The 26,827-nt window shown below is 38.2% G+C and overlaps 1 protein-coding gene across 2 annotated transcripts in view; it reads right to left on the bottom strand.

Moving 5' to 3' along the window:
• PLOD2 (procollagen-lysine,2-oxoglutarate 5-dioxygenase 2) overlaps positions 1-26,827 on the bottom strand; it is a 52,024-nt gene that overhangs the window by 17,307 nt on the left and 7,890 nt on the right. For both annotated transcript variants that reach the window (XM_027686119.1, XM_027686118.1), the window contains exons 2-10: positions 19,401-19,492; positions 17,813-17,949; positions 11,870-12,033; positions 10,577-10,689; positions 8,571-8,634; positions 7,681-7,778; positions 5,831-5,932; positions 1,935-2,060; positions 285-406 (exon numbers count right to left, since the gene is read on the bottom strand). In XM_027686119.1, coding sequence (XP_027541920.1) covers positions 285-406; positions 1,935-2,060; positions 5,831-5,932; positions 7,681-7,778; positions 8,571-8,634; positions 10,577-10,689; positions 11,870-12,033; positions 17,813-17,949; positions 19,401-19,492 — 1,018 coding nt within the window. The remainder of the gene's footprint in view (positions 1-284; positions 407-1,934; positions 2,061-5,830; positions 5,933-7,680; positions 7,779-8,570; positions 8,635-10,576; positions 10,690-11,869; positions 12,034-17,812; positions 17,950-19,400; positions 19,493-26,827) is intronic.

Raw genomic sequence — 26,827 nt, 5'->3', positions numbered from 1 at the left:
TACTATTGTTTATGCATTGTCTATGGCTCCATCAGGAGACTATTAAGTAGTCCAAAGCAGAAGGATGTTTTCACAGTGACTAAAAGCTTTTTATATCAGACAAAACCATAAAACACTCAACAGTTCATATCTTATGTCTAGATCTTTTCTACCAAAAAAAGCTCCCACTTTCATATCTGAAGATGTAAAGTTGTTAATGGTTAAGATGCAAAATAACATACATGCAAAATGAAAACATGCTAGTGGTATGCATCAATAGAACATATTTATAAATTACAACTTACATTCCCATGTTTCGGGCTTCTGCTTGACTCAGATTTTCCTCAGGTCCAACAATTTTTATATTTTTGATAATATTCTTGGCTTTTTCCCAGAATTTCTTGATGTGCTTTTCATGGTAAACCTCCTGTAATCATGTTAACATTGTTTATAGCAGATGTAAAGTACACTGCTATGAAATCATAAACATAAGTGTCCAAGAACACATTGTACTCTTCCCTAAAGAAACAGATGCCAAACACTTAAAATAAAGCTCTTCTGTCCAAAATTTTAGTAAAATAATCCAGAACATCAGCAGTATTAATCAAAGCTGTACAATGATGCAAGATTCACAGATTGTTTATGTAATATTTTTCAGGATATTTATGTTACAATCTTTAAAGCCCATCCTACAACCTCACGCAGGACTTTTTCATGCCACTCTAAATGGCTTTAGAGAGGGAGCTGCCACCTGTATCAAAGTGTGCAGGCAGAGTCATTGTTTCTTTAAAATGCAGTCACAGAGTCACATTGATTGTTTTTTTAATTTCTATTTACGAGAGCTCAGCTGCATTCACTACTTCCAAACCAGTGTCTTCAGTGTAGCTTCTGCCTATTATGCCTGACTTTAGAATAATTAAAATATTGGGTAGGGGTTTTCCTCCCACTATAATAAAAAGCTATTCAGTCTTTATATTCATTTCAAATACCATATGACTTCTGGCTGAAGCAACAAAATAGCCTACAATTCCTATGTGCATATCACATTTATACCTTTAACATCCCCTTAGGAAGGCACATTGAAGGCTTTAAAGATAAGCTCTACTTCTGTTACTTATCCCTTTCATGCTATCATATCAACAGTAATGTATGCACAGGGAGAAAGGTACAATTAAGTTTTACTCCCATTTCTCTTCCAGCCCGGTTTCTTCCAGAAGAATTGTACACATTTGACACCTCACTCACTAAAATCATAGAATCACAGAATGGTTTGGGTTGAACAGAACCTTAAGGATCATCTCCTTCCAACCCCACACCTTCCATTAGACCAGACTGCTCAAAATAGCAAAACTTGACTGAAGGCACTAGTGAAGTATCAGCAACACCAGATCATTAGGTAATTAGCAAAAACTATTCGAAAGCAACTTCTCTGTAGTACCAATCAGACTATATCTGAACCCACCAGTCTTTCCCACAAGTCCCATCAGGAATGCCAAGAGAAACACATATGCACTGGAGTATCAAGATAAAAAGCAAAACCCATGTCAGTCATTAGACGACAATTACTAATAACATTTGGTCAGTCCTGAAGTGGTCAGGCAGTTGGCCAAGATGATCGTTGTAGGTCCTTTCCAACTGGAACTTTCTATTCCTACTCTCTTCTCTTGTTTTATGCCAAGCAGTACCTCCCTCCAAAGCGCACACTTCAAAATATATTCTTTTTCATTACTAAAAGAATCTAAGCAGTTTCTTTAAATAGACTTCAGTAAGCCTTGCCACAATTTCATTTAATTTGTGCATTTTCCACAGTTCAGCATCCTAAACTCTGAAAAATTATCTCTTCCTATGCATTTTAACTGGGTTCCTATATGGAATCCATATACTTCCTCACACACTTTGATTCATCACATAATTTCCAAAATTGAAGTTTTGCACAATAGTAACATCATACTTACATTATTATGAACGAAGATACTGAGTGCCTCCCATGGGTAGTCCAGAGTCAACAGTCTGTCTAAAAATTTAGGTAGGAAAGGAGTTGGTTGTTCAATGAAAACACCAATTTTTACTCTTGGATATTCCTAAAAAAAATGATATTTTGACATAACCAATAAGATTTGCCTCCTTTCTAAGATTAGTTATATTAAAGAGCAACTAATGCCATGTTGTAGTAAATTTAGTTCACACAGCTTTCAAGTAATCAAAACCAACTAGCTCAAAAGTGCTATGTGCCCTGTTTATTTTCACTGGCTTCACAAAAAAGCAAACATAATGGATTTAATATTGCTAAAAAATTCTTTGAATTCAATAATGAACTGGAAGCAGAAAATAATGTATTATTGTTTTTAAAATTCTTACTTTAAAAGAACACTAAAACACCAAAAGAAGCATTTAAGGAAATATACCTAGAATGGCATGGCAAACTCATTTTTTGAAAATAATACACATACATACATAAGTTACATTTACAAGAAAATATAAGGGACCAGTTTTTTATAAATAGTTAAAGAATAAACACCACAAAATATTTTAGTCATTTGTACTTTAAGATGAAAACTGCAGTACCCTTCTATAAATGTATATGCACTCTTCCTCCCTGATCATTTTAAGTGGGCTTTGCATTACTTCCCCACCCACTGATTTTAGGAAGACCTTTGATAAACTAATTAGAGATTCTCTCCTCACATCCAAAGATATTGAACTTTTATCCACCCTATTTTAATGTGAATTCACATCTTTTGAACAGTGGTATTAATTCCTGGTGTGGAATTCCTGTGCTTGATAGAGATCATAACCACTAAAACAAACATTGACAGCACCTTTGTGCTTTGTGTATTCCTGAAGTATAGCATTACATTATGCAAGACAAAGAAATTTAACCTTCAGAGGTCTCAACTCCTACACAAAGAAATACATTGATTCAACAAAAATTATTTCCATCTCAAACCCAGACAATTATTACAAACGCCTAATCCACTACAAGGCTCAGAGAAACCTTATATGAGTATAAAAGGCTGCCAGTTAGCTTTCCTTAGCTTTCCAACACCCACTTGAAGAGTGTCTGGATAAAACATCAACACTTGCTGAGATTTTAGTGTCACTGTCTACATCGGAAATCCAGAAACACCCTGGCAAAGGCAGCAGATCGGAAACATTAGGCACCAGTGTTTACCCTGACTACCTCCTATTCACAACTTCATCTGCAAACCTAATAAGCACTCACAGGGAGATCCTAATATCTTCAAAATAATTGATGAAGACATATGTGTCTTGAAAAAGGCACCTGAGAGTGGTGTCACAGGAACTGGTACCATTGATGGCCAGGAAAGACATCGGACCAAGCTGAGCACACACATGTGCTGGCAATGCTAGAACTGCTGCAATAACTGTATTTTGTCATTCTCCCCTTATTCTCTAGGATAAAGGGAAATAGGTTCAGGCTGGACCTGCAAAGGTTATACAGAGAGTGAGGAATTACTGACACTGCTTCAGTACACTGAAGTGTGAACCACTTGGCTCTGCACTAAAATCTGTGACCAAAGTAAAATAGTGTTTAAAAAATTAAGAGTAAAAATTCCTGTAAACTGCATCTCCTCAAAGTAGAGTTCATCAATGTAGACCTTGGTTTAGCACAGACTTGTCACTGCATAATCTGAATCTACATTACAACAAGTATTTTGAGCATATTTAGTCAGAGGTTTTGGTTCTTCCCAGTTGTGCCTCAGCAAAAACACGTTGGAAACACACAGTCTGCACCAGGATGTTACGTTTTCTCTGAGGTCATATATCTGACTTTCAAAGCTTACTTTTTCACAAGCAGTAGTTGAGCATGTGACAATTTTTGGAAGAAATACAGAACAATGTGTCAGTACAACTACACAGAGCAAAGTCCCAGATCTCTTGACACAGGAGTTACCAATGAAGTGAGAGGATGAGTGAGGTCATCCTTTCCAGATGCACTGGGAAGTCTTCATAGCAGTAGCAAGCTTTAGGACTTAAGAAGCAGTTCTAGGGTGATTAAGTTTGTTGTCCAGTTTAGTTTAGGTTTTAGGGAAAAAAAAAAAATGAAAAAACCAAGAACTTAAGCAGCAAAAATTTACATTTTTTTCCAGGTGCATTCTTCAACTTATTTTCCATTACCTTGCTTTTACCTGAAAAGATAACTAATTTGAGGGTGGCACAGGCTGCTGACATTACCAGATGAAAGCAGTTACTGAGTGTTTCCACACCTCAGCCATGATCACTGCCCAGGAGATCCTGTTTCTGTGAAGGGCACAAGGACTGAGCAAAAGATTCTGCACATGAAGCTCTCAGCTCCTTTGAACAAAACTCCAAAAAACAAGCAAAATCCTCAGAATATATGAGTGTACAAATGCAGAAAGTTAAATAAAACAATATGGCAAAAATTATTAGAGTGGTACTGCTCTTTTCACTGAGGATTTCTTGTCAAGTAGCAACCAGACAGGCCTGAACAAAAAGCACGTTCAGAAAATGAAATACTGCTTGTACTTTGAAATGCCTGAAGTAAACACTTCCACTGAGGCCTTGTTATTTCTACTGGCAGACTAAGCGAGGTATGAAGTCCAAAGAATGCATTACAGTAAGGAATACACATTCCAAGTATATGTACATAAACCATAAGAAACTGTCCAGTAAATCATTGCAAGCTACTCCCCATTACTGGCTTTAAGATTTAACTACTCCCTCAACCATGTTTTAATTACCAATACTATTAGAAAAAACTTAGACAATTTGTTTTCTGCAGGTAAACTTTATGATGCGAGTGCCAACATTATTTTATTAAATCACCATTCAAATGTTGTATCTTAAAAACAAAAATAAAATTCAAAAATATTAAAGAAATCTGAAAGTTATTACAATCCCAGCAATGACTTTTTAAATTTATATCCCAGTCCATTAGCTACTTATTGCCCAGAAATTCTTTCACTTCTTCCCTTCACTACAAAGATAACAAGCCACTACTACTTTCATGCTGTCCTCAACACCACCTTCTAAGACCTGTTCTCATTCAAAACTTCAGTACAGAACAGAAACAAAACAGCTGCTGGAAACAGCCTGTTAAGAAAAATCGGAATTTCTTTTTAAGTACAAGCCTCACAATTCCACATGGTAGAGCTCAGTCTTTACTCTGCCTAAAATTTACTGAGTACAAGCTGAAATATTCATAAAGACACTAAAGACATCATGCTTGGAGCCAAAGAGCCAAAATTGCCAAATACTAGATATACACACATCATGTGTATGTTTTTTCTACAAGAATTCTGTACTGAAATCCAGTCTCAATTACATCATATTTTTTCTACAGAAACATATTTGCATATACAATACAGATATCTGTATTGTCCTTTACAAGGTAAAGCAGTTTTGACTGTTTATCTCAGAAAATAGGAATCGTAACCATATTAGTTAACTATTAAACTCTATTTGTAACAGAAATTGTTGAACTGATGCATACTTAGTATTTTGTAGGTCTGCCGCTAAAAAATCTGAAATATCTAAAGAGTTTTTCTACTTCCCCCAAAATTCTAATTATTCACTTGTACGTTACATGATTCAAAAATTATTCATTCACCCTCAGTAACAGAGGTAAAGATCTGGAAGGCTTTTGGGGATTGGATCATCTTCAGTAATACTGGAGAAGCCTATATTAAAGCCACTGATTATTCCAGTGAATTAGAATTTCATCTTTACAGTTTCATGTACAAGAACAAAAGTCCTGATGTGTCTAAGAAACATGATATTGCACAGCAAAGCCACTTTGCCTCAGAAATCACTGTACACCTCTCAACTGTATTAAAAAGGGGTTTGTTCCAGATAGGAGTATTCTTACCGTTAATGATGACAGGTCTAATAAGTCTAAATCACAAACACTGCAACCAGTTTCCCGTGTCCAAGCATTAGGAATATAGTTTCCCAAATAATTCAAGTGAATCTGGTAAATAAATGAACAATTTAGATTAGCGAAACATGTATGCAAATGGTGATCTGTACCTTTAAACAATTCAGGCTTATTCTTTAATCTCTTGTAACTAAAGGCAACTGACAAGAAACAAACAAAAATAGATGATAAAAACTTTTTCTTATTCTTTTTATCTACAAAACAGATTACATATGTACTATAAAGTCTATGAAAATGAGTATTTCATAAAAATGACACTGCACTTGAGGTAAAAAAAAATTTCATGTCAGAAGGTGAGGATAATTTGGTATCCATTTCAAAAAGTTTCTCTAACCAATGCTATTTACTAACCTGCAAATTGGAGAGATTAAATATGAAACAGAAGTTTATTCCAAACTTTGTTTGGAATAAATTCTGGGAATTACTTTCATGCTAGTTTCTTTACTAACTAATTAAAAATTTTTCCAATCCTAGTATACTATTGTCCTCTTAATTCAATTCTAAGTTTAAAAGAGAAGAGTCTAACCACATTGACAAAGTGATGCATAGTAAGAGTTTCCTCTTTGTTTTTAAAACCACATCACTACACGCAGAGATTGAATTTTGTTGAATGTAACATAACTCATGGATTAGTATAAAAACTTCCATCCTAAACTGTGTGCCCAACTGTAAAATACAGAACTTTTCTTTGGCAATGTGTCAGCAAAGCCAGTGATGACAGATAACTTCAGGATTTAATTGAGGTAAAAATAACTGTAGCAATATGGAAGAAATTGGTCAAATATTTCACCACTAGTGAGTAATTATAAGCCGAACAGATAACGGCATCATTATATTCACTAATTCCAAAAATGAAAAGGAGTGCAAAAACTAAGCAGCAGCCATCTCTGGAATATTAATGAGTTTCAAACCTAATTCTCCTGAAAGCCATCTTTCTGAAAACAAGGAGCTAGCTATAGTAAGGAAGACTTATTCAGAAGAACTTAGAAAGTAGCCATGCCCAATCCTTCAGCCACCAGATGCTCCTATAAATGATACACCCTTACACTTTGACACAGAGTGAAAAAATGCAACTGCCATATTACCAAAACACAGTCATTTTTCTCAGAGAAACTGTGCAAGGTTCTCTGGACCAGTGAATCCTTACACATGAACAGAATCTGTCACAACGGCTATTTCACAAGGCAGAGAGTGCTCTACCGTGAACCTAAAGCTCAGGAGCCACGGGCACAGTGCAGGCTGTGATCAATGACACTGAAGACAACAAAAGCCACCCACACACATACAGATTTTTTTTTTGCCTGTATTCGATATATGTTTTTATATATGTATACACACACCCAGGTCTCTGGTAGGAATGGATGTGTTACTGTTTTGTATCCCAGACTGCCACTCTTGGTTAGTTTATCTTCCCCCTGAAAACCTCTTCTTCTGATTACAATTTAATAACTAGACAGACATTCATCACTAGCTTCAAGAACTGTTTTGTGTTAGTGAACAAATTAACATAAGCTTACTCTCTCCTAATATCCCATGCTACAATGAATTTGGGAGCAGAACAAGTTGTTTCAGCAGTGATAACAAGTTACAGTGACAGCAGAATAACATGATTGAGAGAGCTATTAGAATAGGGGTTTTATCCTCGCAGTTCCTAATATTAAATGGAAATGTGTAGTGGTGGTTGCTATGACAGCTTCAGACACTTCTACCACTGTTTGTTTTTTTTTTACTTATGTTAGAATTGTGGTTTTGCAAGAAAATAAAAACAAACTACCACTCACTTTAGTTGGACCATTTCCATGAATGGTGACTGGTAGTGTGTCATACACTGAATTCCTTGCTCTTACTTTTCCTTCTTCAAATTTCAAAAGGACTTCATCTGCAAATCAAAGCCATACAGTAATAAGTCCATAAATAAAAGCTAAAATGTCAGAGTTCTTTAAGTCGTTGCTGATACAATATACCTTGCTGTTGCTATCATTGTCAGTGTTACTTATTTGGAAGCTTTTGTTCATTTCTTTTTAATTAGATCTTGAATTCTAAGCTCTTTATGCTAAATAAGGTGACATAAAACCTCAGAGTTTGTCATCAGCAGTCTTCAGTATTGGAATAAAATCTGCTTAAAAAATAATTCTAATTTAGTGCAAATGCTATTTATAGAGAAATTATAGTTATTTCAGATGTGATCTGACTATAAAAAGTTGTTCCATAATTGGAGGTTAAATGTAAGAAAAGAAGTTGCACAGATGCATTTTTCTATTTAAATTCATGACATTTGAGTAAAGGAAATTCTACATTATTCCACATTGCATTTCATTATGTATAGCCATTTGCTTGAGAACATCTAAAATACAATTTTAATTATCTATCTTACTCCTGTAATTAAGTTTGTGAAAGTTTATGAAAATTATTCTTAATTCCATTTTTACTGCTAACTTAATTTATTAAAAATCTATTTTTCTATTTTAAATCAAATATTTTATCAACATGAGAAATCAATTAATTAATTAATATTCAACTGAAAAGACCGGTAACTAATCTGTTAATCAGGTCTACCCATCCAAATATTTCTTTAAAACAAGCATATGTTTAGGGAATTACATTCATGGTTAAACTAAGAAAGTGTTAATAACAGTTAGTAAAACACACGATGTGCAAATCATACACTTACCAACAGCTCCATTTAGGGTCTGGAAAATTGTACATTTGTGGTCCAAAGTAATGTTAATGCGTTCCTGAAATAAAAGTACCAAAGATGTTGAGGCATTCTAAAAGCCAATATTTTTACAGTAATGTTGCAATTATACCACAGTGACAGCAAGTAATCAGGCAAAACTACACTACATGTTCAGCTCTTAAATACAATTCTTTATTTTATATTGTTACTTTTTTGAATTCCAGAGTTGTGCAGCTAAATAACAATCAGTTTTATATGTGCAAAAACTTTAAAGTCGAAGGATAAAGGTCATAACTCTCCAAAGAAACAGCAATTTAGCAGTATAAGCCAAAGAAAATTTGTGTCTCAAGAAAATTAGCAAGTCTTGGCCAAGCAACAAAACATACTGTGTTTCACAGTTTCAAAAATACAATAGTCAAATTTAAGTATCATGTCAGAATAGAAAACATGTTTCTAATGTTGTATTATTAATCCTACCTCAATTCTTACTTTGAGTACCATGTTTTACCACTTTTAAGAAGTTGATCAAAGCAGATAACCTTTAAAACACAGTTAAAAACCCTTACACAAATAGCACACTTTGTTTTGGTCTTCCAAAATTTTCTCACATATTCTACAGCATTGGGCATTATCATATAAAGCAGCAGTGGCAACGCACAGTAAGCACCATGGAGGTGTTTTGAATCACAGTGCAGTAGTGCCTTGCACAGAGATACATATTTTTTGTCTGGAAGACAATCTGTTTAGACAGCTAATTATATTACTTCTGACTTTGGTGCAGAGTCAGCTTTAACGTCTCTACACCCTGTCTTTTCAATTGCATACCTGGCATCTGACTTCACTTCCATGAAATCAATTCAGACATTAAAGGCTGGAAGGAACGTCCTATGAGGAGCTGCTGAGGACTCCAGGTTTGTCTAGTTTGGAGAAGGTGGCTGAGGGGCCACCTCCTCGCTCTCTACAGCTTCCTGAGGAGGGGAAGGGGAGAGGGAGGTGCTGAGCTGCTGGGAATGGTTCAGAGCTGCACCAGAGGAGCTTCAGACTGGATATCCGGAAGCATTTCTTTATGAAGAGGGTGGTAAAACCCTGGATCAGGCTCTCTAGAGAGGTTGTCAATGCCTCCAGCCTGTCAAGTGTTTAAGAGGCAGTCGGACAATGCCTTAACAACATGCTTTAGCTTTTGGCCAGTCCAGTACTGGTCAGCCAGTTGGACTAGATGGTCACTGTAGGTCCCTTCCAACAGAGATATTCTATTCTATTTCTGAACCTGCATCCAAATATACATGATTTTCCACTAAGCTTTACCAGGAAAAACATGTATATATTTCAAAAACTTTGCATCTGCCTTAAGCATACAAAATATCAAAATCATTTTCAAAATTCTGTTTTATCAGCTTCTAAAAGTCTTTTTGCATCAATACACTGTTAACTTTCCTTAGCCCTCCTCTTCCAGCACCAGGGACATGCCTCTGACATCTATCATGCTTTAATGCTGCTACTCAGCAGAGAACTTTGTTAAGCTAGGGCACAAAAAGGTCTTCACCAAAAATTTACGATGCAGCTTTATTGAACGTATTTGCACAAAAAGCTGAAGGCAGGATCTGAAATGGCAGCAAGCCAAAGTATAAAACACTGGATCAGCAAGTAGTTCAGTGACACCGTGGAAAAATGCCACATACTCTGGCCGTCAAACTGCCAAGTACATGGGACCCTCATTGAGATGAATGTGTCTGATCATATACCTCAGAGCTATTATTTCTAACAGTGAAGCTCAACCTGACTGGATCTGAAGACAGCCTGAAATAATATATCAAGTCATGACCCTTTGGAAGCCTGTTCATCATTCCTGCAGTAGGAACCTCAGGAGAGCAAACACAACTGTTAACATGGCACTCCAGAACAAAGAGACAGCATTCCTTTTCTTTTTATCTCCTGGTGTTTTAGGAGGAGCAGCATGTTATTTCAAGCAGAAAGAAATGAGAAAGCCATTTACTACCTACCCTTGCCAATGGGTCAACATAGATTTTGGTGTAAAACAGCTGGTCATCATCATTATCCTGCAGATTCCATTGCTGCACAATACGATTTATATATGGAGCATAACCAATAAATCCTGCAACATCACACACACAGAGGTTATTTCCATAAAAATGCCTGCCAATGCTGTCCACCATTACCCTGCCAATGCTGTCCACCAGTCAGGGACATCATTCTGACTGGTCCCAGCAAAGGAAAAGTATGAAATTCATACAACTTGGCTCAGAATCCAGTTTTCTTCCTGTGATACATACGGTTCTGTTTCAAAGAGTTCATAATTAATGGTTACTTTTATACTAATGGTATTTTAAGGGAAAAATTAAAACAGATCTGTTTAGGATGGTCCTGAGAACACCAAAGAGATCGGACTACCACTTTTCCCAAGAAGCCCATCTGTGGAAAAAGTTCGATATTCATTAATCACTTCTTATTGGCAGAGATGCCTGAATGTAATACTGCCAGAAATATAAAAAGAATTCAACTCAAAACCAATATACATTATTTTTAAGGCAAAATAAAAAAAAGATAGGGCAGATAGGTGAGGTAAAGGAGGAGGTAAAGAAACAGGGACACTCCCAGACTTGCACACTGCCCAACTCCATGTACTTAGAAGTGACATTCTGTGCTCCGCAGCAGTTATAGAGTATCAGTGTCAGTGTATGTATTAATCAACTGCAAAATTATTACCAAAACTGGCATTTAAATGAGGATTCCAGAATTAAGCCATCATTGAGATTAAGAGCAGTAACTCCCATTCCTTTTGGAATGAGCTATGTCAGCCATGCTGACAGGCTGGGCAGAGCTACCAGCTCATCTCCCCTGGATGCAGAGATCCACAAGAACAAGACAGTCAAGCCAGGAAATTCTGACTCAGCTAAACTGCACCTATAAATTAACATGTGATGCTCTGACTGGGCTTGAACACTACACATTGTTTCTGAAGCAATTGGGTCATCCCTGCGCAGCATTTCCTTGCAATCCACAATTGCTTGCTAAGCTGTCACTTTATTTACCTGCTTTTTAGAAGTTATTGCCAAGCAAACTATGCAAATTCAAATGAAAACTATGCTTGAGCACAGAAGAGCAGCTATTGAAGTGGGAAGGACAGGGAAAGAAGAGGACAACAAACTCAGTCCTCAATATCATACTTGGGGAATTCAGGAACAGTTTCACATACAAACACATAAAACAGATAACAGAGATGAGTCATGTTCAAGTTCAAGGGTTTAATGGGTTCACAAGAGGATCACACTTGCCTCCTGAGTTCAGGAATCGTTTTCCACTGCGGACAACAGGATACTTGTCAACTAGCCTTTTATCCGGCCAAATTAGTCCATCTGCTGCAAACACCACTTTATGATTAGTTTCCTGAAATTTCTTTAGGAGCTCTTCAGGGCCCCCTGCAAAGATAACGTCATAGCTGAAAAGTAAAGAAAATACATCCATTAGATCAGTTTAATTTTAATGCTTCTATGTTAAAAACAAAAAATCATTGGACTATTCAAATTTTAAAAATCAAACAGCCCTTTTATTCTGAAAAATGACTCACAGAAATCATGTTTTATCATCATGTAAAAAATTTTATACCCTTCTAGGAGAAAAATTTCAATCAACACTATTTATCCAATACAATTTCCCCTTCTGCTTTTTAACCACCCACATTTTGGACATTCTTTTTCCTTCAGGTTTTGTCTGAAATTGATTTGCCTATTTCAGGTATTTTGAGAAAAAAAAATTCCCTTTAGAAAATTGTTTATATTTTTAAGAACAGCAATTAAAAAAAATCAAAACAGATGAAAGTAGGACCGAAAGATGATTTAGGTGACTTTCACTGGGAAACTCTAGATGATCTTGTTCCAAAACACAATGGCACTGACTCTTCAGAAAAGTATTATTAAGAATGTGTTTAGATCTCAATGAAGTCTAGTTGCACATAAACCTAAACTGTGCTGCATCCTGACAATACACAGATTTCTCCCTAAGCCTCTTCAATGTGCTGAAGTCCTTAAAAGGCTCCAAATGTCACAACATGTATTTATGAAAAACTTCACCTGCCTTTATGTGTTGATCAGATTTGAGTCTCAATTCCTATTGAGGACAAAGACCTAAAAGTGGAGGGCTCATCTTTGGCAGTTACCCACAGCCAAAGGTCAACACTACCCCAAAACAGAAAGAAATCTGGATGGGGTTGGCAAAGGTCATGTAAGAATGTGGTATCACAAGCTTAGTGGTTTCTTGTTCTTGAACCATATCTAAACCAATGCCTCGGAGGGGAGGAGTGGAGCACAGCCAACCAAACCAAACAAACAAAACCACACATAGAAACTAAACCAAAACCTCAAAATACATATAAAGTATTAAAATATTGACAGTATATGGTCTCTTTTTTGTACTTGAGATCCACATATAAAAGCATTATTCATAGAATGGTTTGGGTCTGAAGGAACCTTAAAGATCATTTATTTCCAATCCCCCCCCCCACGGGCAGGAATGCCACACACTAGCCCAGTTTGCTCAAAGGCCCATCCAACCTGGAGTAGAACACTGCCAGGGATGGAGCATCCCTGGGTAACCTGTGCCAGTGCCTCCCACTTCAAGGTTCACTTTACACAGCATGAAGAATGACACAGTAAAATTGGAATCACGTCACAGATTAGTCTCTGGCTGAAGAAGCACAATAGTTTAATTTAATGGCAGCATCTCAGCCTCAAAGTTTCCTCATCTGAATACAGGTATATTCTTATTCCACACATGTACCTTAGTAACTGAAAGTCATCAGCCCTGATAATGGGCAAAGGAATAGTACAGCTGCCAAAAATCAAGGTCTAACCTTGACCAAGATTTTTTTTCTTGCAAAGTCTTTTTAGCTGTAGCAGCTTTCAGCTTGCAGTGCACAGAACTTTCTGCATTGCAATGTATTATTACACAGCAATAGTGCCAACAGATCGACCATTACTGACTTATGGTACTCCTTTATTATAGTTCTGAAATTATTCGAGATGTCTTTAATTCAAAGAGGATTTCATGAAATTGGCCTAGGAGAAGGAACAACAGCTGGCTTACAAATGCAAAAGATTTTCACCGCAAAGCAAAGTATGAACCCTGGAGAGGAAGTGTGTTATGTAGTCTATATAAGTAAGTGGGTTTCTGAAAACTCTCACTGTTATGTTTTTCTGTAACTTTGGCAGAAGAATGCTGGAAAGAAATAGTGTACATTTTGGAGCTTCCCCAGTTTTGCAAAAAATGCCTGTTTCTGCCCAAATATACAGGAATACACTTCACTCTCTTTTCCATTCGATTTCTGTAGCCCGATTGAATGCCAGAATGAGCCTGTAGAACATGCAAGAAACAGGAGACAAGTTGAAGGCAGACAAAAAGAGATTTGTCTCAGGCTTCAACTTAATAGCTTATGGCAGGCTGTGCTTCTCCTCTTTGATCAGGTTAGTGCTGCTGCTGCTATGACTTACAGCTGCAGGAAGGAACCAAATAGCCCTGGAACATTGCTTCCTAGGACTGTCATTCTGTAAAAGAAAGCCAAAGCTGAGCAACATGCTGGGCCAGCCACAGGCTCTGTTTGTGAAAGGGATATGCTACTTAATGCAGTACAGTTTATAATCCAAAGCACAGTACTGAGCTGCTAAACTGCAATGGATATTATGCAGGAGTATTAATCCAGCATGAACCTACATTTTCCATTAATGTCCAAGGCACTCTGTTTTATCGAGAGGTGATTTACTGCCACCACATCTCTTCCTGGGCAGGACCTACCTCCACCAGCCTTCTGCCCCTTGCTGCCAGTGTCCTCATCAGCTGCTTTATGAGGCTCCCACTTTTCTCTCCAGGCAACAGGGAAACTCCTGGAGTCAAATGAAAACCTACAAATGCATCATTTTTCCTGTTTACCTGCTATGTCAGATTACATCTGGCCTATCCAGCACTCAACTCCTACTGTAAGGGGGGATTCACCTCAGGTCTACACCACTAAGACCATCATAAAACAGGTCCCAGGACTATCCTTTACAGTTTATGCTGTTATTAAGGGTGATGCTCATGGCTTGCTTTAAACAGGACTTCAAAATTCGACAGGGAAGAGTGTGGATACATCCAGGAAAAAAGCAGGCTTCCTTGGCAAGCAGGAAAAGCTCAGATACTCTTATTTATTCTTCATAATTCCTTCTGATTAAGTAGAAAGCAAGGGGGAAAAAAGAACCCAAAAAGTTTCACAACCCAATTCCGTTTCCTGAAGCTCCCAGATGGCAGTTGCTTGGGACTGGAATCTACCCGTGTCTCCTCCTCTTTTGCAGCATCCTGGCTATGCACCCAGCAACACAGGAAACAGCAACGGTGACTTGGGTCCTCTAAACTGACCCTGCAATTTTTGCATCCACAACTTTTGTAACAATGACAACTTGTTACTATTGGAGCTGCAGGTTAAGAGCTCAAAATACAAATGAGAGATGGCCCACTAGTGACTAGCAATTCAGGTCCCCTGTCTCATCTATCTTAGCTGCATTGTGCAGCCACATAGCTAGTTTGTCATTTACACTGTAACCCCACCAGGATCACACCTTAAACATTTTGAGATATGTTTATCCCTTAAACTGTTAAAATTTAACATTTTAACAAATGTTACGGAAAAAAACCCCACAAAACAAAACAACAAAACAAACAACAAACTGAGAGGCTTCAAAACTCTTCCACGATACAAAGAGATGGCTGTGGGAATTCTGGATGAACAGTCACAGCATCAACCAATTTATCCAGTCTATACTGGCCATTAGCCAGTTCAATCTGACATGGTCCAAAATAAACCAGTAGTTAGCTCAAGCGAAAAAAAAGCCTCATTTAAATGAGGCTCCCTCTGCAGACATTTTTCTATCTACACCTAGACATGAACTGTCCACAAAAGAAGCTCAAACTATTTCCAGCATTTTGAGCTATTTAAAAAACTGCTCAAAAATAAAAAATCCAACAAACTAAGTTTAAGTAAACAGTTCTCTAGAAATTTTTTGCCTAGTTACAGTAAGCAAACCAGACATTTCCTTTCCCCACCCCCAAGATTAATATTCCAAATGCTTCACAATGAATATAATAAGAAACACTTGAAGAAGAAAGGAAGTTCATGACACTTGTCTTTTCCAAACTTACTGCTATATTGATCAACACTTAAATTGCAAACCAGGATTTCTGGAAATGAAAAAGCTCATTAGAATTAAAATATAATGCTACAATCAGCAAACTATTTTTTTCTCCTATCTGGAAACAGTTCCATCAGTTTTAAATAAATATGTACTTGGGATTATGGACCTCAAGAACTTGGGAGGCCTTAAATCCTGTGATTTTTCATGGCAAGAAAGATTATTGCCTCTGCACTTTGACACACATGGTCCTCTGTACTCTCTCCTCCATGCCAGCAGACAGTCTACCCCTCAAGAGAATAAATTATGTTGGAGAGGAATTTGAGCTATACCCTGATAGCAATCTGATAACAAATTTGCATATTTTACTATATAGGATGAAAATAATAATGAATCAGGATAATTAATTTGAAAACAAATAAATTCAATATAAGTTGAAAACATTTGGGAAACGTTTGATTCATCTGAGCTTTAGTAAAAAATAAAATCTTCCAAATTAATCTCTTAAAGTTTCAGCTATTGTATGGTTAGTAGGATAACATTATGAACAAACATGTAATATATTTACTTTTAGAAAGGTCCTTTTTCCACTTAGCAAATGCAAAATTGATCAAGTCAATAACAAAAAACATTCAAAATCTGAATGTCTACCTCCAAACTATGTTACCTTTACAGTCAACTAGGCATACAAAGAAAATCTTCAGCATAAGTGTCCCTTATAATGCTTATTTATAAATTGCTGAAGATGATTTAGATTTTTGGCTTTCTATCTTCAACTCATCACAAGAGGTAAAATTAGAACAAAAAACTGAGCAACGTCTTTGAATTTGCTACCAGTTTCATAGGCTATTCAAACTTTCCTGAAGTCATAACTACAGCAAAACAACAAATTAACTTCCCATAAAATGCTACTGTCCAACCACTTTCTGTCTTGTGATGATGTCTGTACAAATCCTATCAGAACTCCACCTTGAAAAAGTGTCCCTAAAATTCTTCTGCTGTCAAATTTGAATAAATAAATAAATAGAAAAAGTTAAAAGCTGAAAGACAATTCCAGAGCAGACATTCCAATATGACTTGGTAACAGCAGTGTGAACCCGTGCATGCACCTCTCCAAGCTTGCACTCTCCAAGCTGAGCCTCTACAAGGCTGTCTGTCTGCAATCAGAGCTTCTTGTCCCTGATTCAAGGCTTGGTCCCATGCCTTCCTTGCAGAAATTAAAACTGTGACCCTGCTCTGGTTAAATTGAGTGTGGAAGAGCTTGGTAGTTGCTCTAAGTTGTATTCTTAGCTACTGGGATCATGCTATTGTCACAGAAGCAAAATAAGAGGAGGAGAAGAAAAAAGGAGAGGGAAGCAATGGAAAAAGTGTGATTTGAACATGTTTGAGCTTCATGTTTTCCGTGACAAGGAGAAACCTATCTGGCCTCCAGGGAGGATGTTCAAGCATAGCTGTGCTATGAGCTATAATCTGGCACCTGCAGACAGCAGTACTGTCTCTCCATCCTTCTATCACACAGACAGGACAGGTACCGGGGTACAACTGGCACCATGTCTCTTGTCTCGGTACTCTAACATGTAAAAGCAGTTCTCCTGTTAAATGCCTTCCTCAGGGACCCATTTTCCAGCTTCCTCCATGTCACTATAACTTCATGGAACAAGATTATGCCTCTAGTCCCTACTGGCCACTTTATTTCTGGAGCTGCTTTTGCTCCCCCTCCCATTCACACTCCCAGCCTGCAGCCACATCCTGCTCTCACCACAGCTGAACAAGTAGAGGACAAACGCTTCCCTAAAAGCCTGTCAGCTCTCAATAACATTTTTTTACCCCCTTGAGGCAGCAGAACTATGAACAACTCTTACATTTTTAAATCTGTTAAAAAAGTAATGATTGCTCCAAAAGCAATCTACTATTTTTATGAATGAAGACAAATAGAAGCAAACTCTCTTGAATAAAACAGCGAGGAGGAAAAGCAGTGTGCAACTTTCAGCATGTCACAGCAGCTACTTTTGCATGCCTGCCCAGACTAAAATATAAAGACAAGAAGACAGGTTTGCTCACCATTCAACAAACAATACAACCAAGTCCTCTTGATCAGCATAGCTTTCTATGCCTTCTTTCAGCAATCGAACTTTCTGCCCTCCACCAATAGAGTTAGGCAGCTCACCACCTTTCCACTCTTCACCTTTTCCAAGAACCTGGAACAAGAAAAAAAGAAAAGCACTTTTTGCTAGTATCCAAAACCACGAGGCTTTTTTAAAGCAGGTCCTTATTAAAAACAGATGCTAAAGCAGAAGCAACACACTAAGGCATAGCAAGCCATCATTTCCAGCATGGTAAGTTTTCCATGTCTGAAGCAGCATTCAGCACAATGACATCACTGGAAAAACATGAGAGAGACATTTTTTAACCAAATAAGAATCGAGCAATTGCCTGCTATTGCCATTTATTCCAATGTGTCTCCTTCAGAAAGAAAAAAGGCAAGAATTGTACCAAAATTTCTATTAGAAAAACATTCTGAATGAGACCTTTAAAAATCAATAGAATCACTTTAAGAACAGGAGGCTCAAGAGACTTTGGTGGATCAGGGTATAATTAATTCAAATTGCAAGCTCCAGTCTTTTTGCCCAAAAAGGGAAGGACAGTTTCCCCACTATACAGATCACTGCTAAAAATCAGATAAACAAAAAATTCCTCCCAAGCCAAGCACTATAGCAGATTACCTGTCAAAAAAAGAAAAAAATAAACTCTTTATGGGTTTTGAACATAATGTTTTTGGAACATATAAAGGCTGGAAGAACTACATTGCATGATGTCTCAGACAAATCTGGAAAGCTAAGAGATGTATCCAGAGCTCAGGCTTCCCAGGTGCTTTAGTACAGCTTTATCATATTCAGGAAGGTTCTCTCAGTCCTTGAAATTCAGTGGTAGAAGTCAAACTTCACAGATCCAAATAATTTCCTATTTATAGTGCAGGCACTGTGGTAAGTAAGCTGAAAAATTTCATAACACCATATGAATTCCTGGATTTTCTCTTGGCAGAACCAATTTGTGGGGAAAGTTTAGAAGGTTGGTGCCCTCCCTCTTCCCAAGGTCACACAGAGGCCAGCCTAAGAACGTGACATATGGAGGCGTGGAGGGAGGCAGAAAAGGCTGGTAAGAATTACAGAAATGCATTGTCCTCTCAGAATTAGAGGTTCCTGGAAAATACAGTGAAATTTTCAGTTGTGACCCTCCCTCCTTCCTTGCAGCAGTGGTCCAGCCTTTCTTGAGGAGGGAGATCCAAGCCCTATGAGTACAGTACAGTTTCCAGAAGTATTCATGCAAACAAAATCAGCCACACTGAAAAACAAGGCTATATGATAAATCATGACAGAACCAGTGAGTGACTGAGGATGCTGACCACAAGGGCTACAAATCTGAAAAGCAGCTCCTAAGGCAGTGGAAGCATCTCCCTCCCATGATGCTTCAGAGGAGAACCAGCAGATAAGCAACAGGGAGAGCAGCAAGCGCCCTTCCTGCCCCCAAGCTCTGCAATTATTTTACTTTGTCGCAGCACACAAGAAAGCTCAGACAAGGTCAGTTACTCTTTACTGGTTCTGTTTTACAGCATGTACAGTATGAATATTTGGTACAAAACATGCAATACCTTCACTGTGTAGTTGAAGTGCTTTGCAGTTTGCATGAAACGGTGAAAGCCGTCGGTTTCTTTAGTTGCTACAGTAAAGACTAGTAGTTTATCTGAGGGAGAAAAGTAAGGAACACATATTAATATGTTTTCAGGGCACAGTTTATAAGAAAAAATGCACAGAACAGAACTGGATCAGGGGGCTTTATGACCTGCCTGTATCTCATTCAAATAGAGGAGGCAAACACACTGTCATATTACAGGCTTGAAACATCACCAAACAAGAACTGCTATGGACAAGGGTGCTGTATTTAAAATTATCCTCAGGGAAAAGAAGCAAATAAACCTATCTACTCTGTAAATAACTAGATCAAGACAAATACAAAGCTAGTATGACTACTGGACAGGAAGGAATCTTCAAAGCAAAAATAACTTACTAGTTTTCAGTCTGAGCTAATCCTGTGACCTCTTATCACAGGACTGAATGGTGCCAGAGAACTTCATCCATCCTCAGTAACTCCCCTGAAAGCCAGTGGTTCATACTCTTCATGAAAACAAGACAAAAAAACCAGCCATGGAAATCAGTCCCCCAAAGGACAGCATTTAGTGCTTTTAAGTCCTTGGGCAGAGACAAAAGGGCAGGGGTTTGCTTGGTTGGTTTTTTTATTCAGAGCCTATGTACATTATAGCAGTGGTAATTTTGCCCTCTTACTGCATGCAGGCAAATGACCGTGCAACCCATTTCCTCTTCACAATCCAGAGCTTTTAACACAGTTCGAATAGGGTCACAAAATCCCACTAAACAGCTTCCCAATTAAACTACTAAACAATATTTAGAACCCTATGCATTACGCTGAATAATCAAACTATGCAATTCAAAGCTATGAGGAGGACAGGACCCCTATCCAAAATCAAGTATTTAATCAGACCAGCCAGGATGCCAGAGAACACTGCAGTTCCCCAATTCAGTCCAAGTGCAAGCAGCAGCTGCCCTCTAAGCAGAGCCCATGAGATCAAGCCTTATAAGAAAATAAAATCAATAGCCTACAAATAGCATTCCAGACACAGTGCTTGTTGCTGCTTCACTTTCTCAAAAAACATCCTCCAGATTTATCTTCACCAGCCTGGTAACATGTGCTAGAAGTGGCTACTATGGAAAACATTCCTATTAACCCTTCAACCTTGCCCACCACCGCAGGCTTAGCAGCCTTCAGACAGCCCAGACGTCATCCTAAGTGTATGAAAATCATTCACCGCTTGCCATTTTGTTCTGTGTGACACCAGCAAAATTAACAGACGAGATGATAATCCACTTCTCACTTTGTGGAAGAAATGCACCTTGCAAGTTACTCATGGGATGCTCTGCAACCACGTACCAGGATACTTCAAGTGTATACCTCTGCTCAGTCAAGCAAAAATACCTGTTAGAGCACACAGTCTGTAGAGAAACATAAAACCGCTTGTAATGAAATTCAAGTCTGTCTGAAATAGCAGTCAAACTATGGAGATTAGTCTCAGGAGCCACCAGGAGTGTTTCCACTGAAATAAAGCTTAGATTCAGCCCTAGTCAACAGATCACTTCCAAGAACACTCCTACCAAGCCTGGCTAGTCCATCCTCAATTGCAGCTGCAATGGTGTATGTGAGGAAGAGCAGGGATAAGATAACCACATATGATGCTTTCTCTGCCCTTTTTTTCCCTTGTCTCTAATGGTTTTCCTGACTTAGATGGTGTTTCTGTACATTCCAAAACACTCGATCTGCTTTGAGACTTTGCTCTTACCTAGTCACTCCTTGATGCAACCCTTAAGCAGTGACAACACCATGCACCCAGTACCTACAGTTTTATCCGACACTGCCCAAGTTCATCAACTACAGACACCATTTCTACCTGCCCTCCCCACCACGCACAGTTTCATAGATTTCTCTCACATCCTGACACCACATTTTCTTTTTCGAGTGGGAGTGGGGGAACAGGTAGCAACACACAATCCTTTTCCTCAACAGTCCCAGTGACAATTTCAACTGCTGGCTCTACTCAACCAGACTGACACTCCTGCAATACAATGCATAGCAAAGAAACTGGAAATAAATACTTTAAATGCTTCAATCAATTCAAACATCCAAAAATGTGGGTAAGATAGATTTGGAAGATAAATTGCTCCATCTTTATCCCACTTAAGTGTTAGCAGCCTTTTGTAGGCAAGAATCAGTAGAAAATCCCACAAGTACATCTCAAAAGGACAGGAGGACCTCCACAGAGGATTCCAATGCAAGGCGTTCACAGACATACTGACTCACAGAGAGACACAAACACAGCAATTATGGCTCAGTACCTTCAAAATCATTTATTCTAAAGGTCATGCAATTTAAAGTAATTCTACAGAAGCCACCACAGAAAGAATAAAGAACATGATATCTTAGATTATGACTAAAACAGAAGACAGAGAATAGGGTTTTCCTCTATGGAACAGATTAAATTATGACCTTTTTTTTTTTTGTTCAAGCACTACATTTTCAAATTACAGGGAACTGGAAAAATCTGATCATACCAGACTGCATCACCAAGCCAAGAGAATCCATTATTGAAAGTTTCCTAGGTGACCAGTCAAGCACTGACTAGAATTATGGAATTTGGTTTGGAGTAGGCATATTTCACACCTACACCTTCCTGAGGAATGCTAGCAACAAGGATTTCAAAGATCTGTACTTGACAACATCATGCAAATTACAAAATGTGGGCTGCATCAGATTCCCTCCATAGTCACTAAGTCAAAAGAAGTATTAAAGTAACATACAAGTACAGTTTGGCAAGCAAAAAATAATCTACTGTTCTTTATGGGATATTGTTACTCTCTCTTAATGGAATACACATTATTCATGTATTTCAAGAATCACTATGGGGCCTGGTATGTTACTTGACTTTTGTGGAACAGGAGGAAAGAGAATAATGTGCCAAAGCATAAGGGATTTCAACCTGGGCTATATAAAATGAAGAAAGCTGAGCAGACAAATAATGCAGTTTATATTGACATGAAAAAGGAAAAGAACATGTATTGCACTGGCAGCCAATGAAGAAATCTAAGTAGGCTGTCTGAGTCAGGTTTGCAAACAGACACAGTACAAAAGAAAGCTATTTTTAAAGTTATTATTCACATTGAAAATGTTTTTCTTTTTAACATACTTGCCTATGGTCAATTTTTTTAAATTACAGATTAAAAGGTTTAAAAGACTTTATTTTCATGTCTTTGTTGCACCACTGACTTTTAGATGCATGTGGTACTTAAATAATTTTCAAGTGCAGCAGAGGTGTAATTATAGGATTTAAAGTCCCTTTAGAATTAGAGATTCTTTATAGATTACTTAGGCTTTGTTGTTTTGTGCCTTTTTTTTTGTTTGCATTTGTTTAGTTTGTGATGGTTTGTTTGGGTTTTTTAAAGTAAGCTGTGTCTGACCAAAGTGCAGAGAAACATGTTTTTATTCTATATATAGTGTGTATGGAGAGGCAATGCAAAGTGCATTAAATGAGAGTCACCTTGGCACATTACAGAGGGTATTATTAATCAAATGAGGAAAGCAGAACTATTTTCCTTTAGCTAATAAAAATCATTAATCTAATTCCTGTAGGCTGCTGTGATTTTATTTAGATGTAAGTGACAACTTGCACAGTTTCACTGGCAGACTTCCACTAAACATAGCATGGGAGACACTTGTTTCTTCCAGTGGAAGTGAGTGAAGGGAATGCTTCTGACCACTGAATACTTCTGCTAATTTCTTTTTGACCTTTTAACTGCATTCACTTCGAAAAATCTATTCCTTGCTCACTACATTTAGGTCCAACAACCTCTTAGAACACTTGTCCCATTTGTGTTTAGCAGCATGAATCTAAAGTGACTTTCATGATCGCACAGGAGGGTCAAAGTGCAAGTACAACACTCCCAAGGGAGCAAGTTTATCCAAGTGCTGTTTCCATTTCAGGATGTGCTGAGCTACATCTATTTCAGCTGCAGCCACCCGCAGTGTCCCTGCTGTGCAGAGCAGCTTTGGCCCCACGACAAGCCCTGTCGGTGCAGAGGTTCAGGGCTGCACCAGAGCCCTCCCACACAGAGGTTGAGTGACCAGCCCAGTGTCCCCAGCAGCATCACTGTACCACCTCCAGGGCTCGAATAGGGTGCAGTGAAGGTCAGGTGTAGCAGTGGAAAGATGCCTGCAATTACAGAGACCCCAGGCTACCACTGTCACCCAGAACTCCCAGTGAGAGTGCCACAAAAAACCCACAAGGATTTCTAGCTGCAGCTAGTTCCTGCTTCACCATCCACTTCGCACAAACCCCAGCCCTCCACTGAGGTGTTCACCCTAAAGGAGCTCTGCTGTGTGGTCTTACATATAGGCTTGAGCTCTACAGTTTAAGTCTGACTATCACACAAGGGGATGAACATCCACTCTCAGTAATATCTTCCAACAGTAACAGCATCCCCAAAGTGCAAACACATATGAAAACAAGAACACAGCAGGTGGTCACATTCCTCCCCACTAACATTCCTCTGAACTGGGATGCCACAGAGGGTACAGGCTGCCTGGAAGGGCTGGGCTACCCCAGCACACAGGCTGCCAGAGGCATCTTGGCACTCACTGGAGGGGATTACCAAGCTTGGTATTTATTTCCACAAGTAAAGTCACTTTGTGTAAAAAGGAAATGCAAACCCTATACTGAAGTTCAACAGGAAGGCATGAAAAAAAAATCTCCCCAGAGCTCCATGCCAGGTATGAGGGTGCTTAAATTACTAGAATGCAATTTTTTCAGGCAGATTTCCAATAGTTACACTCACAAAACATCTGTTCTGTTTTGAAAACAAGCCTGAGAGAGCATGTGTTTGGCCAAGAAAAGTATATCCAGTGACATACAGAATTCATTTTTATATGCAAATTCAGAAACCCTTCAGCACAGACAACACTGCATATAGAGCACATGCAGCGCATTAGGAAATCCAGTGAAGGTTTAGCAAAACATCTCACTCTTCTACCCATTTATTTGTGCTGCTATCTTCAGGGACCTGGCTGCACCAGAAATATTTATTTCCAGAAATAAGAACAATAAACCAGAGCCTTTGTCTTCAGTGAATTGCCTGGCAAGGTCTCAGTCAGGAATTTCTACGGCAGGACTGCTTTAAGTAGCAGTGACCTTTCTCCTTGGATCCTGGCAAAGAAGCATGCAAAGAACTGCAGTCATTCCTCACACACCCACATGGTTCTTATTTATCTTGAATGAACACTGACAGAGATTACTACATAATTTCTACCAGGGGTTGTGGGCACTAGTATAGTAGATTCAGAGCAGCCAAAACTGAGGATATTGCTTACAGCCACACGGAAGCTGACATTTAGTCTTTGGATTCAAGTACCATGGACTTCTCTGGAACAGAAGCAAGCTGGAAGATCAAAGGACATCTGTGCATGGTACCACATTATGACATTAAAATCTATCTCTATCTTTAAAACTAGAGGCTTATAATGGTAAACAAATGATGTTTTGTACTTGTAATACATTTTTATCCATGTTCCAGTGTCTACATTAAACACAATCTACTTTCCCATTTGCACATTACACCCCACCCAGAGCTGCTCAACAGAGTAATAATTGTGTATCCATCTTCCCATTAAATGTGTAAAGTTACGTATAATTGAAAAATAAATCACCAAAAATTTCCAGCAAGCTAATAAACAAGTTGCTGGAGATCACAGAAAAACCTTGGAAACCAGAAGCATACTAGGAACACCTCCATGGATTTAAGAAAGAGAAAAAAAAAAGCCCACACACTGGCAAAGAAAGGTCAGGTAGTACTAAGGCATGGGTTAAGCAGATGCCTGGAAGAGAAGATGGATGGGATAGATAACTGGAAGAAGCACATGGATGCATCCAAGCCCATTGATCAAGCTATGCAATTGTGCCTACTATGTCTCTTGCATCTCTGGAGACACAGGAAACCAACAGGATGTAATTTCCCACAAAAACAAACAAAAAAGAAAAACTCCAAGCAACCCACAGACTGGATTTAGCTTGCCTTTACACCCCACAGGAGCATCATCGGAGAAATGCACTAAAGCTCAACACAATTAAAAAAGTGTTTTCAGCCTGGATTCCTCTTGTCACAGTTCAAGATCACAAAAAAACATTCTTCTGTATGCTTTCAAGACAAGTTGAAGCTCTGCAGATGGCTATAGAGTCATCAGTGGTGCCAACAGTAACTTCCGTTCCCTATTTATATGGACTTAGACCGTATGTTCAAAATCCAAAGAACCATTAAGACAACCAAAATATCAAAGAGTACTTTCAGACTCCAGATCTTTTAGTACAACACAATCTTCCACTTATCCTTCATAAGGGCAAGATTAGACTACTCAAAAAGCAATTTGATTTTAGGATTATTGCCTAAACTTAAGATTCTGCATCAAATAAAACCATTGAAAATCCACATACTGTGAAAAGATGACAAACAGATAGAGACAGGAGAAACCCATCATATACAATGTAACCACGATTATAAGTTATACCTACAGACGTACACTTGGCTAATGTAATCCAGCAGCAAACAAATATCTTAAGTACACAATGAGAAAAAACACAAGTTTTAAACATATATATCCATCCAGTGTGAACTGGTGACGTACATATGGTCAAAGAAAGCAGTAAGCCAACAGAAGAATTTCTGGTCAAGTAAAACTTTTGGCATAAAGAGAGAAAAGACAGAGCCATCCGACAGCTGTTTATTTTCTCCCTAGGATTCTTTAGAAAGGCAACAATGTGCTGAAATAGCAAACATGGTCATCTTCTTTTCTCAGTAAATAAATGTGCATTACACTGTAGGAGGGGTAAAGATGAATGGGGCATAAACAATACTACTTCCTATTTGGAAGTCCTGAGGTTTTTTTAATCTGATCTTTATATAATACAGTCAACTTCCGCTCTGCACAGGACACCGCTGCATTCCTCCATTTATCCCACATTTTTGTGCTTCCCAGAAAGGCAGACTGGTTTCAAAGTTCCACTAACCATAGCCATGATCGCATTGTAAGATTGGATTCTCTGCAACTAAATAACATGGTTGGATTGATGCTAAAAAATACCCTTGGATGGGAGACAAAATATGCTTGAAAAACTCATGAAATATCAGCAAGAACCAATGTTTCAAATACTTCTGAAAGGCCAGATTTTGAAGAAGCAGACCTTCCTGTACCAACCCCTTCTGAAAGTTTGGTCTGTCTTCCTCTGTATCACAAACCTCCCTTTAATCACTGCACTTCAATACATGCATACACACATGCCTTGCTGCAAAATACAGAGAGTAGCACAAACATTATTTATGTCATTTCCAAAAACTTGAAAATCCTTCTTAGCAGATTTGTGGAAGTCTTTATTTTGATGGTATAAAGTTATTGCAGAACTAATGG

The sequence above is a fragment of the Neopelma chrysocephalum genome, unplaced genomic scaffold, assembly GCF_003984885.1.
Source record: "Neopelma chrysocephalum unplaced genomic scaffold, ASM398488v2 Primary Assembly neopelma1_70, whole genome shotgun sequence".
NCBI lineage: Eukaryota > Metazoa > Chordata > Aves > Passeriformes > Pipridae > Neopelma > Neopelma chrysocephalum.
Note: the sequence above shows the minus strand (reverse complement) of the source record. Positions and strands in the feature narration are given on the sequence as shown.